This window comes from Camelus bactrianus, chromosome 8 (assembly GCF_048773025.1).
Source record: "Camelus bactrianus isolate YW-2024 breed Bactrian camel chromosome 8, ASM4877302v1, whole genome shotgun sequence".
Lineage (NCBI taxonomy): Eukaryota > Metazoa > Chordata > Mammalia > Artiodactyla > Camelidae > Camelus > Camelus bactrianus.
This window is the reverse complement of record NC_133546.1, coordinates 31,709,826-31,725,746: the sequence shown is the minus strand read 5'-3', so window position 1 is coordinate 31,725,746 and position 15,921 is coordinate 31,709,826. Positions and strand designations below refer to the sequence as shown.

General features: G+C 35.3%; 1 protein-coding gene across 2 annotated transcripts in view; it reads left to right on the top strand.

The window, feature by feature from the left end:
• Positions 1 to 12,578, top strand: part of RSPO3 (R-spondin 3) — a 75,233-nt gene extending 62,655 nt beyond the window's left edge. For both annotated transcript variants that reach the window (XM_010965521.2, XM_074368401.1), the window contains exon 5: positions 11,354 to 12,578. In XM_010965521.2, the coding sequence (XP_010963823.1) occupies positions 11,354 to 11,544 (191 nt within the window). In that variant the 3' untranslated portion in view covers positions 11,545 to 12,578. The remainder of the gene's footprint in view (positions 1 to 11,353) is intronic.
• The last annotated feature ends 3,343 nt before the right edge of the window (positions 12,579 to 15,921 follow it).

Below are 15,921 nucleotides of genomic sequence, written 5' to 3'. Positions count from 1 at the left end.
CCCACCTGAAGTAAACTTTCCTGTGTGTTTTCTATTTAAATATTTTTAAAGGGAATCAAAATGAAAGTCGAGTTTCTACAAAGATAAGTTAATCATATTTGCAGTTATCACCACATTGTTCTTCCTATTTTTAGAAAAAAAAAAGAAACATAATTCAGTATCACCATGACATATTGCAAAACGACGTAGAAATAGAGATCAAAATTCATGAGATAATATATATAATATACCCTTAGGGACCCAATCAAATCAATGGAAGGAAATGAGCTAATTAGTAGCAAAGAAAGAAGAGGGAAATTGGGCTTCTAACGATAACGTCAGTGTTACGAGGGAAAGTCCACGTGAAGAAAGTTGAGTATCCGAAGAGCAAAAGTAACTCTTTAAATTCTTCTACATTAATCAGATGCTTGTTAGAGCACCATGTTCTATTTTTCCCACAACATTTTGAAAGTTTGCGAAACAAAAAAGAGTGCCCGTTAATTTAACTAAAGTTAATTTAACATATAGAAAATATATTTGATAAGAAAAAGTTAAAAGTCATATAATCTGGCAGTCTCCTAATTTTAAAGGTTCAGGTTTCTGAAGGATTCTTGTAATAGGCAAAATCTCTCAGACTTACTGAAAATAAAACTGGAAAACAGGCTCTCTTTCTTTGAATTGATATTTTTAAATCCACCAGAAAAATAGAACTTGGCATCTGTGGTGGAAAGGGACCTATAAATAAATATGTGCATATATATTTATATACATACACAGACATATGCACACATTTGTTGCACATGTGTCTGCCCTCTTAACTCTTCTCCCTACCCTAACACGCATCAATACAATGAAAAAGGAAGTACAGTGAAACTTGTAAAATGAAGCATTGTAAAATATTACTAATCTCGCTTAACTATAGGGCAGATGTTGCTAGATTAGTGAACACTCAACTGCCAAAAATTTTGAAAGAAATTAAATCAGTTGTGTTCCATTCAAGTAGGTATAACTACTATTGAACTGTTATTGAATTAATAAAATTGTAATAATTACAAGGAGCTATCTTGTTGGTTATGCAAATGCATGTGAAAAGTATTTCTAATTAAGAACAAATACTTGCACCAACAGAGTAAGATGAAAAGTACTTCAAACAGCTGGTATTATCTGCCGTAGGTAAAATGTGCCCCTTGTGATCTTATTTACTTTACTTAGCCTCCACTATACTAAAATTGTAAAAAACTAAATTTTTTTACACATTTGTTTATTATAGATTTTAATATAGTGGAGGCTAAGTGGGGTTTTCTATGTTTTCCAAACTAGTTAAGAAATCAATGGTTTGAGATACTCTGTAACAAAAAAAGAAGAAAGGAAATACTGAAGCAAAGTTGAAAACATTTGAGAATGTACAGAAGGTGCATTTAAAAATTAGCTTCCCATAGGTAACTAATAAATAGCTGAAAATACTAAATTATAGCTATAAAAGGGTGTGACGTCTTTACTAACAATACTGTGTAGCACATGCTAAATAAGAGACTTGGTAGTTGTTTTTCCTCCAGTGATGTTCCACATTAGAGTTACATTTTTTCCCCCATAGAGCAATAATGATTTTCAAAGAAAAGAAAGAGTGGGCTATGGTAGAATGAGAATTAGACAGCAGAGTCAACTAGTGCATAAAATGATGAAAGAGATTAGAATAATATCAACATCTCTTGTGTAATCAATCACTGCGAGTGTGTCAGCAAGTATGAGGCCATCTCCTCCTGTCAATACAGCCGAGTCGACAATTTGGGTAAGGGAGGAAGTCCTGCATAGTCAAACATGCCTATCAACACTTCTTTTTTTGTCTCAGAAGAACAAAATTCTGAGACCAGTTCTTTGAGCGAATGGAAATTTATCCAAATGAAAATCAAATGATAAATGCCAAGAGAATATTCTTTCTTTGGAATTCTTTCAGTTCTTCAATTTAACCAGCTGGAATGAATTTTCAAGTAGCATTCTGCTCAAGCTTTTGAAACGAAGGACTTTCTTGTTAATTGGGAAGCTATATTTCATCAAAGATGAAGACAGTGCTCTTGGGTTAGTGATTCTTTGGAAAAAAAAAAAAAAGAAGAGAAAAAGAACCATTTGGTGGATATTTACCATAAGTAGATTTCAGAACCTGTATTTCAAGTATGAAAGACTAAACTGTAAGCCTACACAGCTAACTAAAGAAAAATGGGAAAATTCAAATACCAGTGCTATTTTAAGCTCTACATAAAGACTTGCCATCATTGTGTTCTCTCATGAGAGGAATATGTAAGGGTCAAAAAAGTTTTAAAATATTGATTATTAATCTTCAGAATCAAATATTGATATAACTGAGGCTTCTGGTTTTCTAAGGTAAATAAATTGGGTAAGTCAGAAAATTTAAGCATTCTTTATTGTTACTTTAATATGTATTATTGGGGCTAGAGTAGAGTGATTGTCAACTCAGAAAGATTTAGCAGGAAAATGAAAATTTGCCAAGAAGAAACATTTTAAAGACTCAGATTTTCAAAGCAATCTACACATAGGCAGTACTCTCAGCTTACTGTTGATTAGTGATACAGTAAATAAAGTTGCTACAGTTAAAACTTAAATTGACACAGAATTAGGCAAACTGTCACAAAGAATGTGAAATGTTTTTTTTAAATTAATTATAATGAAGTATTGAAGAAATAGTTTTTCCATACTTCTTAAAGGGATCACTCAATAGATGGTCTGAATGACAACTGTGTGTTCTGCTTTAAAATAATTTTGTGGTAAACCATTTTTGTAATACTATTTTATATAGACTCATCCGTGTTCTGTACCTTGCTATATGAGATGGGAGTTGATAGCAGCAGCCAACATGAGTTGGGGATAGGCAGTGAGGAGGGAGACAAGGTAAAGAATGAGCGTTACAACAAAAATAAACACAATTCATCTTTGAGATAGTCATTAATATTTTGAGAAGACTTGTCTCAACTGAAAATTTCAGGGAGGACACTTGGCAATACTACTAGGCAAGCTTTATCAGTTTTTGAAATAGTGGAGTCAGCCACATGACTGTCTACATTTCTGAAGATAAGCAATATACACATATCCCCATAAATTCATAAAGTGTGTGAGACAATCAAAATATCAATCCAAAATAACAATAAGAAAATTTGTGAAGACCTATTCAATTCACAAGGCAAGTACTTGACTTGGGAAAAGAAAGTTCCTTGTGCTAAGGCATATTACAGAAATATAAATTCTAAAAAGCCATAATTATTGATATTTATGATGTTTGCTATAAAGTGAAATTATAATAGGACTGCATTCAAACCTCAGAGTCATTTTTTTCTTAAGAGAGTAGTAATAGTCATTTCACAAACTAGTCATGAGTTTCATGGCAAAAGTAATAAACAAAATTTGACTGATTTAATAGGTGAAACTTATCAACACACCTTTTGACAGCAAGTGAAAGTAATAATAAGTTTACATGCTTATCCAATAGACAAAATTATATAAGACCCAAGATCTAGTTCAAAACGCACTGTGCAAACATGCTTAGGTCAATAAATTTCCAACAAGTAAATTGTATGTGATTTAGTTTCCAAGAATTCTGTAATCTAACCTAATGTGCTAGATAGAATTTCAAAGTCAAGTTAAGAAATTTTACACTGAGAAAAATAACAACACTGAAATTACTAATTTCAAATGAACTTTCAAACAAAAGGTAGTGATTCAAGAGAAATAAACCCACATAAAAGAATACTAAAGTTAGAATAGTCATGTAAAATAAATTGTGAGGCCCTACTGCATTTTTAAAATATTATAATGTGGAAATACAGGATACCCTTTACTTTTATGATGAGTAAATTGTAAATATTGTGAAGAGTCATACATTTTTGAGTACTTTTTTCTCCTTGCACTTTTAACTGTTCTTTTAATACTGACGACTTACAACAGAAAGGCATCGCACTATGCAATATCCAGTATCTTTAACAGTTCCATTTGAACTCTAGCTAACGCCCCTTTTGAATGCAAGACATCCAGGGTAGGGTTCTGAGCAGCTGCAGCTCTGAGATGGAATGAAGTTACCTCGGATGAAAGGCCCCTGGAAAGTTCTGTCAGGACATGGGGCCAAAATTCAAATTTTCAGATCCTGACTCTTCAGTGAGTAATGAAATTATTTAAACAATAAAGGGAAAAACTCTGTAGAGGTCTGCTGACAACGCCCAATTCATAAGGAAAGTATTTGAGTTGGGAATAGAAAGTTCATTATGCGAAGGTATATTATAGAAATATAGATTCTAGAAAGTTATAATTATTGATATTAATGATGTCTGCTATGAAATGAAATGATTTATAATGGGACTGCATTGAAACCTTAGTGGAGTTTTGAAATTTAAATTCATACAGCTTTTCTTTCTCTTTTTTTAATATTAAATGGAACAAAATATAAAAATCTCTGCTAATTTTATTAGGATTTCAAAAGTGTCACAGTGGTAGTTTTAAAGTTTATAAGTTAGATATGAATGATAAAATATATAAGTAATTTCCAAATTACATGTATATTGTAACCTACCTTGTCATGGTTGGGAGAGGAGTGGAAATAATGAAACCAAAATAGATTTGTAGCAGTAAAACAGAAGGGTGTAGCGCATGCGGTAACTGGATGGTTCTGACACAAAACACCTACTCCAAAGTGCTGTTAGTTCCTGATGAGCACCTTGCTGTTCAGAAATTGACATTTCAAGAGGTTAAGTATGTTCTAAACCCTCATTTTTACAAAGCCTCTCTGGTTTAATATGTTAGTTCACACCCAGACACTTTCTTTTCGTTATTTATTCAATAGTTGAAGTGTGAAATCAAACAAGAATACAAAGATGCAGACACACTGTCCTCCCTTGAGACATAATGTGGAGGCAGAAGAGCACAATGGTTAAGAGCCCTCGTTTTCCTCATCTGCTCATACTTAGAAGTATGCCTGTCACATGGAAGTGTTCATTAAATTTTAGTTATCTATCATGACTTTTACTACTTTTAGAAACTCTCAACGCAAGTCATCTTCACCTTAATTATTCCAGCAGGACTTACTGGGAGTTTAACGAGCAATGAGAGGAGAAACATACATAATCCAACCTAGGAAAAGATTCGAAGAGTAAGTTTTCCCTGAAGGGGTGACGCATGAGCAGAGACTGAAACACTTAAGTCTGAGTTAGAGCAAACGATACTAGAGAATGCATTCTAGGAAAATGCATCAAATATGTGGGATCTGTAAAAACTGTGGGTTGTGGTGAGTGAAGTGCAGAGGTGACTAGGAGAAGGACTGGTATGAGGTCTCCAAAGTGGATGATTATGTAAGCAGGGACCAGGTCACAAAGAACAAAGGACCCTGGGTACCATGGTAAGAAGCTTAGGTTTACCTCCTTTGACCTCCTAAAATTTACACTCAGTGTATTACTGTCAAGACACTCTTGTTTCAGAATCCCCAAAAGAATGGCACAAACTGATTAATATCTCTTATATTAGCCCTTTTCAATTGGTGGCAAAATGTTATTTCAATCTTATTATCTTTGCAAAAATGGTCATTTCCCAAATTGTGGCATTTAGTACAGCATGTAATGATACGTCAAATTATTTTTCAGGGAATAATTGCTCAGAAGCATCTTGGAAGTTAAACAGAAGTACAGGTGAACTAATTCATGTATTAAACTACAGTTGACCCTTGAGCAACCTCAGGGGAATTAATCCGAATAGAATTTATAGTCACCCTCCATATCCAGGGTTCCTCCGCATCTGGGGACTTAACCAGAAACTGTGTAGCACTGTAGCGTTTACTATTGAAAAACTATCCATGTATAAGTGTATCTGTGCAGGTCAAATCCATGTTGTTCAAGGATCAACTGTACAGAGTAGATAAATCAAGTAGATTAATTTCCATTTTGAGAAATAGTGTGCCTATTTACTGAAAAAGAAAAAAAAACAAGTTATTCATTCTTCCATATTTTCACTGTATTGAAAATAAATTCCTAGGTTAAAATGATAGCAAATAAATAAGTATTTCTACTTTATTAAAAGCAAACAAACAAAAAAGTTTGAATGCACTTCTAAAGTCAATTCTACTTCTGAAAAATGTAGCTGAGAAAGAACGTGGCCTTGCTGACTTTCAGTTGTGTTCTTCACCACTGGGTCACGCTGTCCTGTGTCTACGTAGCCCACAATTCAAAGACTTTTAAATATGTTTTTACATAATAAATCGTATTTGCTGAAAAAGTTATACTGTAGCAATTTCCCCCTCCTTTGTAAAATTTCTTCAGTGATAACGTAACAAAAAGGGAAAAAAAGTTGGAATTTCCATTCTTTATATGAAAAAATCAAGTCTAACTCTAGATCCAAAAATTATCAGATTAATCCCATTTTCACACCATTTTATTTGTTTGGTTGGTTTTTTTGAAGGTTTAAAGCCGTGGCTTTCCAATTGAATTTCCTTCCACATCCAATAAAGGGGAAAGACCTAGTAATAAATTCTGTACTTTTAATAGGATATTTATCTAATTGATTTGAATCATAGATTCAGTGATATTTAGTCTTCAGTTTAGAGTGTTAAGATACCTTTTTAGCTTTTCGAGAAAACTTTGTCTTGGAACTGGAACTACTTAAAGCTCAATAGCTCCCCTTAGTGGTATTCTGCAAGAAATTCACCAAGAAGCAGCTTTTATAATATACACAGGTATTTCTAAACATTCAGAAAACTGAACAGATATTCATAATTTGAGTAATTCTCAATAAAATAAATTCTACTTGTGATCTAAGGAGAATAGCCCTTTTATTAATAGCCCTATTACATTTAAAAGGGTGATTGAGCATTTTCTGTAGTTTTTATTTTTACTTGGATCTTAAATATGTAATACATAATTTTGGAAATATAATTCAGGTTCATTTTCTTTTCTATTTGTTCTTTTTAATATATTTATTCTTTTCAGTACATATTTCTATTTGAGCATATTTTAAAAAGACAATCTGTAACCCATTTCTGTTTTATATCTGTGTCTATTCCAAAAATGTACCTAATCAGAAAACTTGCCTTAAAAATTAGTAGGTACAGGAAGTTAAAGAACATATTTGATATCCATTAGGAAAAAATATAAGAAATTAAAAGATAAATCACATAACATGAAATAAACTTTTGGGAGTATATGTTTAAGGAAATTGGATCTTCTGTTGATCTACAGCTGTGGTTATTAAATGCGGCTGCACATAAGAATAAGCTGGGAGAGAAATGTTAGCAACTCTGGGTTCCTGAGCCCATCATAAGAATTTCTGAATCATAATCTCTGGAAGTAGCACCTAGGAATCTATTTTTCAAAGTCATCTGCACTTGGAAATCTGCTCTGCAGAAGGCTCTAGGAAGTGTTTGTATAAATGACTATATATTATTGTATGAATGGAAAATAATTTCAGAATCTCAAAAACGTCAATCACCTATTCAATTACGTGATACTGATTTGCAACAAAATCCTAAATAATATGCAGTTATATGGTCTGCACAGAGATTTTTAGCTGCTCTTTTAAAAGTTTGTCTCAAAAATATGCCTATACTCACTTTATGGATTTGTATTACTTACAGAAGTGTTTCTGAAATAGGAGATAAGGTCACATGTTAGAATATCCTGCTGGCCTTTCCCAACTAGTCACAGAAACATCCAAACTCAACCCTGCTCTCAGATTCTGATGCTTGCCCTTCAGCTTTCTGTACCATGGTCCACAGGACAAATTCCCAAAATGGCAATCAAGTCCTGTCTATCATTCCAGCTTCTCCGGGTCATATCCTATATATAGACTCTGATCAAACCAAGGAAGTCTACTTCAGTTCCCCAGATTCGCCATGTCCTTGCGTGCCTTCATGCCACTGACATATTGTTCACTGCCCGCTGTGCCCTTTTCCCCTCATCAGCCTGGCAAACTCTCACTCATTCTTTAAAGCTCAGCTCAAACATCACTGCATCTGGGGATTCTTTTTTGATCTCCATCAGCAGAGTTCAATGCTTTCCTTGCTCTGCGATCAATAGATCTTGTGCATGCTTCTATTTTTGCATTAACGTGTGACTATATTTATTGTGTCTGTTTCCGTATCTCACTTGTATCCCCAGGTTTTAGTACACTCTTTGGCACGGGGTAGAGGCTTAATTCATGTTTGTGCAATGACTTAATAACATTAGCTTTCATTCTCTCGTGATTAATGCGTGCCATGCACTATGCTAAGTGCTTTACAAGCATCTTGTGCAACCCTTAAAAAGTTTAGCAAGTAATAACAATTATCCACATTTTAAATATCAGACAGTTAACAGTTAACCCCAAGAGATATCGACAACTTGCCAAAAGTCACACAACTATGTGGCAGACCTAGAATTTGAACAGAAAAACATGGCGTTTTTCTGACTCTAAAGACAGTGTTCTTAAACATTATATTTCCATGCAAGGGCTCAGATTGAACATGAGTGTTAATAGCAATTTCTTTTTGATGGCTTTTATCCAAACACCACCTACACAGCTGGAACATCGACGTAAGATGAACATTGTTTCAGTCACTAGAACATTCTACAACCCAATTCTCGCACATGTGTATGCATTCACATAAATAATCAATGAATGACAAAACACAAACATAGATTGTGATAACCGGAATGGTTAGTTTGCAATATGACCCCAAAAATGTATACAAATGACTACTGACCACATCAGTGAAAAGTCACCAGGATAGAAAAAGGAATCCCCTTTAATGAAAACCTTAAAAATTTCCCAAATCGCATGTGATTTTTTAATGGACTAGAGCCACTCTTCCGCATTTCTACTTCTTGGACAAGAGGAAAATATATTATTTATGCACAAGGGTAGTTAGCATTTCCAACCACTAACACATGGCCTGTAAAAAATAATAATCCCGCTTTTCTGTTGTGCAATAGCTCTCTGTTGGGCAACAACGATGTACAACGCGTTAGTTTCCTGTTGCTTCAGTAGAGCCTCCCCTTTCACTCACAACCCAGACTAAATAGTTATTCCTTGGATAATAAAGCTATAATACTGAGTTGCAAGCTTCTTCCATAAGTGTTTCTGCCTGGATTAAGAAATAATCATATCAGTTTGCTAATAAGCAGAAATGCAGAGTAAGTTGAGCATGCTGTCACGTGTAGCTAGAAAACATATAAATCAATCTGTGATCAAGAAAGAAACAATATACTTTTATGTGTCCAAAACATTGTGGTCGGGGTCACAGCTGTAAGATGTTGGACCATCATCAAGAGAACAATGTCAAACACTGAACTTCTGGGTAATTTCCATAAAAATAACACTTTGTTTGGGGTCAATAGTTTTTATGGAACTTTGGAATGATTTTCGCTGACAGTATTTTTAGAGTTGAACTTGAACACCTCCAAAATGTTCCTCAAAATGGAAATATTATGTAATCTAACCTTTGCAGCCATGTCCTTCTGAAAATCAAGCACAAGCCACGAAAACCAGCATTTCTCTCTTTCAAGTTGTGCAGATTTATGAAAATTAAATTACGGTACATATTTAAGAAGGAAAATTAACTCTTTGGTTTTTTCCTGTTTGGTTACTAATTTCACATCAGCACTTCAAATGTGTAAAGCCAGCATGAAAAAACAAAACCTTAATTTCTTCCATAGAAATTTTATCAATCCAGCAATATTCTTTTCAGTGAAAAGAATAGTGGACTTGGTGAACCAGTGGACAACTAGCCAGCCCTAGACATAATAGGCAACTCTAGTATTTTTTGTTCATCTCTACATACCCAAAATAATTTGACTGATATTTGCTTTATGGTGGTCTGAATTCTCATTTTTGCTAACTGTCCTTTTAGGGTCCAGAATTTAGAGATGTGTTATGTTGAGCCCAACAAGGCAAGTTTTCATAAAGTAATTGAAAGGCTTTGCAAATATAGTCTCAGATAAAGCTAGCTGTGGTATAAAATCCAAGGAGACTGTTGGCCGAGTATATGTGTGCGGTATTAATAAGATTGGTTCCTAGAATTCCGTAACCAGAGCTCAAGAAAAGGAAAGCCAAACCACTGAATTCAATATTTGCAGCCTATTTCAGGATGTGAAAATATTTTGGTTCTCTCAGGCAAATAATTTCTCCAAAATACTTTTGTCCAAAGTGACTTTTTGTAGACAGAAACTAATTTCAGATTTTACATGGTTCAGTATGCAGGGATATGCCCAATCAGAGTCTGTCCCACATCAAGGAATAGTTAATTCCTAGTTTTCACTTACTATGATATTAAGTTAAATCAGTAATTTCTCACTGGGATATGTGTATTAATGGATGTTACTAAAACCATGTGCTCAGAAATTATTTTATGCTGTAGATTGTACATGTTAAATATTAACATGATAATAAATATCTAGTCAATTCACTAATTTGAATTTTTTTTTAATTCATCTAATTTGGTGCCAGACCCATGCACTTTGATCAAACTATTCTCTTCTTCTAAAACTGTTAATAGTTCCCCCAGGCCAATAGAATAAAATTCATTTCTTCACCCTGGCTCCAGTCTATCTTGCAATATCCTTTCCTGCAACAAAACCTTTAAAGTCGTGCTGATTTCACTTTTTAAAATGCCTCAAAGTGTGAATCTGAACAAATCTATGCTTCAAACCCAGATCAAGGTCAAGGTCCTCCATGGAATCCAGTGTATTCCAGTATCTACTCATTTGTTGATAGAGACAGAGTTCCTGCCCTTGTAGCTTATACCATAGGGTTATTGGTAAGTTACAGTCACCCCTAGCCCTGCATATAGAGAATCTGTAATGGAAATTAATTTCAACATAAAATAAAAATATAATTATTCTGGTATTCCTCATGACCCTTTATTTGCAAATTTGTTATGCAAATCGATTCTCTTCTAGTAGATGGCATGTAGATATACTGGCAGAGTGCAAATATGTAGCAGCTACTTGGAAAATTCTGAATACAAAATAGTGCCTTGTGTAGGAGCCAGATAACATATACACATTAATAAATGTCTTAGATGGCAAGAAATCAATTCACAAATTTCTATTAACTATCCATAAGTAGCTACCATGTAAAATAATTACCAAACTTACAGCAAAAGAACCCTCCAGAATTCAGAACTACCATTATTAATTGCTTCATTATACTTTGTGTTTCATGTTTACATTGCTTGAAATATAGCACAGCCTTCATAAAGAGAAGTTGAATGAGTGATTTAAAGTGTAGATATTTGGTATCTCTGGGCATGTTATGCAACCTGACAGAAATTCAGCTGGTTTTTTAAAACTTAGAATAACCAAGTAGAACATGATTGAATGTTTTTTTTTAAAGATGAACCCTTTCATTTCAGGGAAAAAAGGAAGGGAGAGAAAAAGAAAAAAACTTAAAGAAGAAAGTAAGGATGCAATACCTGAGAACAAAGGTCTGGAGCCCAGCAGAGAAGCTCCAGAACAACGAGAAAACAAAGACAAACAGCAGCAGAAGAAGCGAAAGACGCAAGATAAACAACAGAAATCGGTATCACTCAGCACTGTACACTAGAGGGTCCCAGGAGATTGTCGTAAACTCGTGATGCTGCTATCTCAACCAGATGCCTAGGACAGGTGCTCTAGACACTAGGACCACAGACGGACAACGTGTCAGTTACCGCCCAGTCTAAACAACATTCCAGATAGTTGCTATATTCTTCATACAAGCATAGTTAACAGCAGAGCCGAAAGTTCAAAGAAGGGATGTTTTTGAATGGTTATCTTAAGTGCTTCTGTTCATTTTTAAGAGATGAGAAATTGTGTACATAATTATCAATAGGCGATAAGATGTAACAACATAATGGTGACATCTGGAGAAGCAACATCTTTTCCTTTTTTTCAAGCTATTGTTTTAAGAAGCAAATGATCATTCTGCATATTCAAAGATGCAGTATCCCTTCTAAAGAAATAGGAGATCAGAGGAGGAAAACATCTTTCATAAGACAGTGTTGTTTTGTCCAGGAAATCTAGAGAGTGCTCACATATTAGGGCCTGGCATTTGGAATCATAGGAATTATCACCACAGAAACAACTGTTATAAGCTTGGTTCTATTGCCCTCATTTGTCCTTCTGCAAGAAGTGTGAGAGTGCATATATTTACAGAGATAAATATACTGTACGGGATTGGAGAAAGGCAAAATGTGGAAGCAACCATAGAGTTGGAGATGACTTGTGTGCTTTACAAAACTGTGACGGGTTGTGATTACCTGGAACAGGTCTCCGATCTATGTCAGCTCTGTGTGTTCAGCCTCTGCTACCCCTTGGGTTGTATAAGTCTGTAAACGTGTACCTGTAACTTACTTCCAAAAACAAAATCATGCTTATTAGAAGGAAATTCTGATTTCATAGAAAACAAAAACTAGAGCAAGGAAAATATAACATGTTTGCAAAGTCATGTGTTTTCTTTCTCTCTCGACGAGGGGAAAAACAATCCTATTACCTGCTTGACGGTCCACCTGGAACGAAAAGGGGTGCTACTTTCTAACAAAGTGTATCTAATAGGGGAGAAAGCCACCACAATAAATATATTTGTTGATAGTTTTTCAAGTCTTGTTCATTTTGTTTTATTGTTTGTTTCATTGGAAAATTGTTACTTCTTGAGATTCCTGAATTAGGAAAGAGGATTTTGTATCCTATGTAATTCAGAACATAGTACATTTCTCAGTGTTGGCTTTTGGAATCCACCTTTACCTGAGCTGATGGAGATGTATTTATAAGGTGTTAGGAGCCATTTATTCAACTTTCTTCTTATTTTAATCAACAAAATTCTACTTACAGATCCAGGGGCCTCCTTAAATGATTTCACTACTCCCCTTTCTTTGCTTAGAAATTAACATCTTTTTTGTATGTTGGTTCTTTCTGCATCTTGAACATTTGGCCTTTTCTTCTCCATATTTTCTCAGTCTGTGGATCTCTTTGGGGGACTGAAGTCACCCTAGCTGGAGGCCTCACCAGTGTTTCGCAGAGGACACAGCCAGCCCAGGGCAAAGGAGGCATATGCCCCAGAATCTCATGACCCACTTTAACCTTCCTGTTGTAATAGAAGGACACACAGCTACTCTGTCCGCCATGCTTCCTAGCCTCTAAAGATCACTGCTTTCTGAAGAACTGGCAATGAATCTGGCTTCTGGCTGCCTATGTGTGGTCACTCTTCCTCCACCAACTGTAATGTTCGTGTGGACTGTTTGGCTTAATTCTCTTTTCCTCTTCCAAGATATAAAGTTTTTGAATGATGTGTTTCTGTTTCTTACTCTGGTGTTTTCTTTCCTTGTCCACATGAGATGTGGTTCATCTGACTAGATCTATTCCCAGTGTATAAAAATAATTCTATCTTCAGCTACAATTTATGTCACCAGGACAAACAAACCTTTTCCTACAGAGCTACATTAGGTGGAACTATATGCCTATCTTCTAGAGCTTTTAGTGGTTTCAGTCACCATCTTTGTCCTCAATCTTATCTAGTCAAGCATACGTGGCCAAATTATTTTTGTGTATTTTCCATGTTGATCATTGTCTTCATTCTTTCAACAAGCAACTACTGGGAAGGTCTATACCTGCATGTGCAGTGCTGGAAAGAAGTTTAAATAAATCAGGACAGAACAGATGTGGCAATTGAATATCATGTCTTCCCATGTGTTTTGACTCAAGACTTATACCCTGTGGTCCTCCAGACAATGGCAGTTAATCTAAATATTTGATGCAGCATGTAAATATAAGAAATATTACAAAGGAAAAAGAAATGAAAATTAGCATTAATATTCACACATTATGTGCAATATAAATGAAGACAAAAATAACATCAATTTTTAACTGCAATCGTCAATACACATGTGATAAATCTTTAGGCACATGGAATCATCATTATCTTCAAACTAGCAACCTACTCAACTTTGACCAAAATCTTGCATTTAACTTCTGATAAAATTCCTGTAATACTCACAGAAGGTATTAACTTCCTGCTCTGATTCTGTCTCTAAGATCTGGTAAACTGTTGATAGTAAGGGATGGCTGGTAAATTTTTGATACAAAGGAAACCGAGGGGCTGCAGCAACATAAATCTGCCTATGTCTGATCCACAAGCCTGCTCCCATCTCCAAATTCTGCTTTATAATAGAGAGGACGTCTCTCTTCTACAGCCACCCCTAGGTGTTAACCACCGGCAAATTACTTAACTGCTCTGGGTCCCAATTTCTTATGTCAGCATGGAAGAGGTGGGCTAGAGATGACCACTGGCAGGGTAGCATGTGACCTTTTTGTTAGTTCAGGTGATTATCCTAATGAGCTCTCATGAGTGACAGTGTCCTTTAGGTTTCCCAACCCTGCTTTCCCAAAAAGTGGAAATGTACAGGCTCTTAGATGAGAATTTAAATATTCACCACTCAATATAATAATTACTCTGCATATAAATATCAGTAAAAATAACAACTAATTCCAAAGTCACACATATATATCAATTTTATGTCTTAATTAATATGTGATATTATCCTTATAAGTGCACACATGTAATAATTTCAAAGAATAAGTATATATGTGAGAATCATGGAAATGAAATGAGTAATAGGAACCAAAATGTAAATGCCCATTTGTCTTAGATCTTCTGAAAACTAAGAAATTACTTATTCTTTAAAGTATGCCTTTTCTATAAATGGGCTTAAAGACACTCCATTTTTCCCGTGGACATATTTTAGTAGCAGAGGAACTGACTGGACTCTTTCTCGGTTCGACTGCAGCTATTTCTGGGCAAATTGGTGGGGGACAAGACCTCTTTCTAAGACTGACTTGTTACTTCTTGTAACGCAGAGTTCATCTGGTTCATCCTCCACTGAGCGAACAAGGTTGCGTAAAGCTGGTGGTTGGATCAACTGGGACTTTTCTTGTTGTAAGCAACAACATTACATCTCACCTAGTAGATGTATTATCATTTTAAAATCATATTTCTATTTCTAGATTTATTAGAAAAAAGAAACCAAAAAATGATATGTACCTCCTTTGTGCTAGCCACTTACCCTTTGACTAAGTTACATAATGTAATTATCCCAAAAGCCTTCTGAGTGGGTTATTGATAGATATCCTTGTTTTAAAAATGAGGAATGTGAGGCACAGAGAAGCACCCAAACTCACACAACCAGCAACCATGAGTCACTTCAGCTCTGCCCATGCTCCTCCCCCACCTCATACATCTTAAAATCTTATTTATTATTAGTTCCAAGAATGTCCATGAACACAGTATGGAAGGATGTTCTTGTAATCTGAACTGGTACCTCTAAAGAAGAAGCTGACAGATCAAATCACAGAGGCCTTAACCCAGGATAAGATTCAACTCTGAATCTGAGCTCTGAGTGACTTTGTATATGAGTGTGTGAGTGTTTCTGAGTCTGTGTATCTGTACATGGGCTTCAGAGTGTGGGCTGGCTAGTGGGAGAATTGATGGGAGGAGGCAAGTGTGCTCAGAGGGAACAGGAAAAATGAGAAAAAGATCAGCGTTCAGACAGGAAGGAAATAGCAAGTATGACTCCTTGGGAAAGCCCTGCATTGCTGTGGCCCTTGATGAGTGTGGAGTGACTCAGTTCAGTTCTCTTTCAGTGTAAGCAGGATACTGGCCAGCTCTACCATCTTTTCCCTGAGTCCTTGTTCAGAGTTAAAATGATACAGGAAGAAACATCAACAGGTCTTTTTCACTATTGGAACTGCCAGAATAACTTCCTTCAGCTAATGCCTCACTTTCTCCCAGCCACTTCGGACATTCAGTATCAGTATTTTGTGACACATCTTTTCTTGCCCATCCTGTCTCTCAAGTAATTCAGAAAGTAGCATATCCATCATAAAAACAGGTTTTTAAAAGTGAAGGAAAGAAGGGGGAGGCTATAGCTCAGTGGTAGAGTGCTTACTT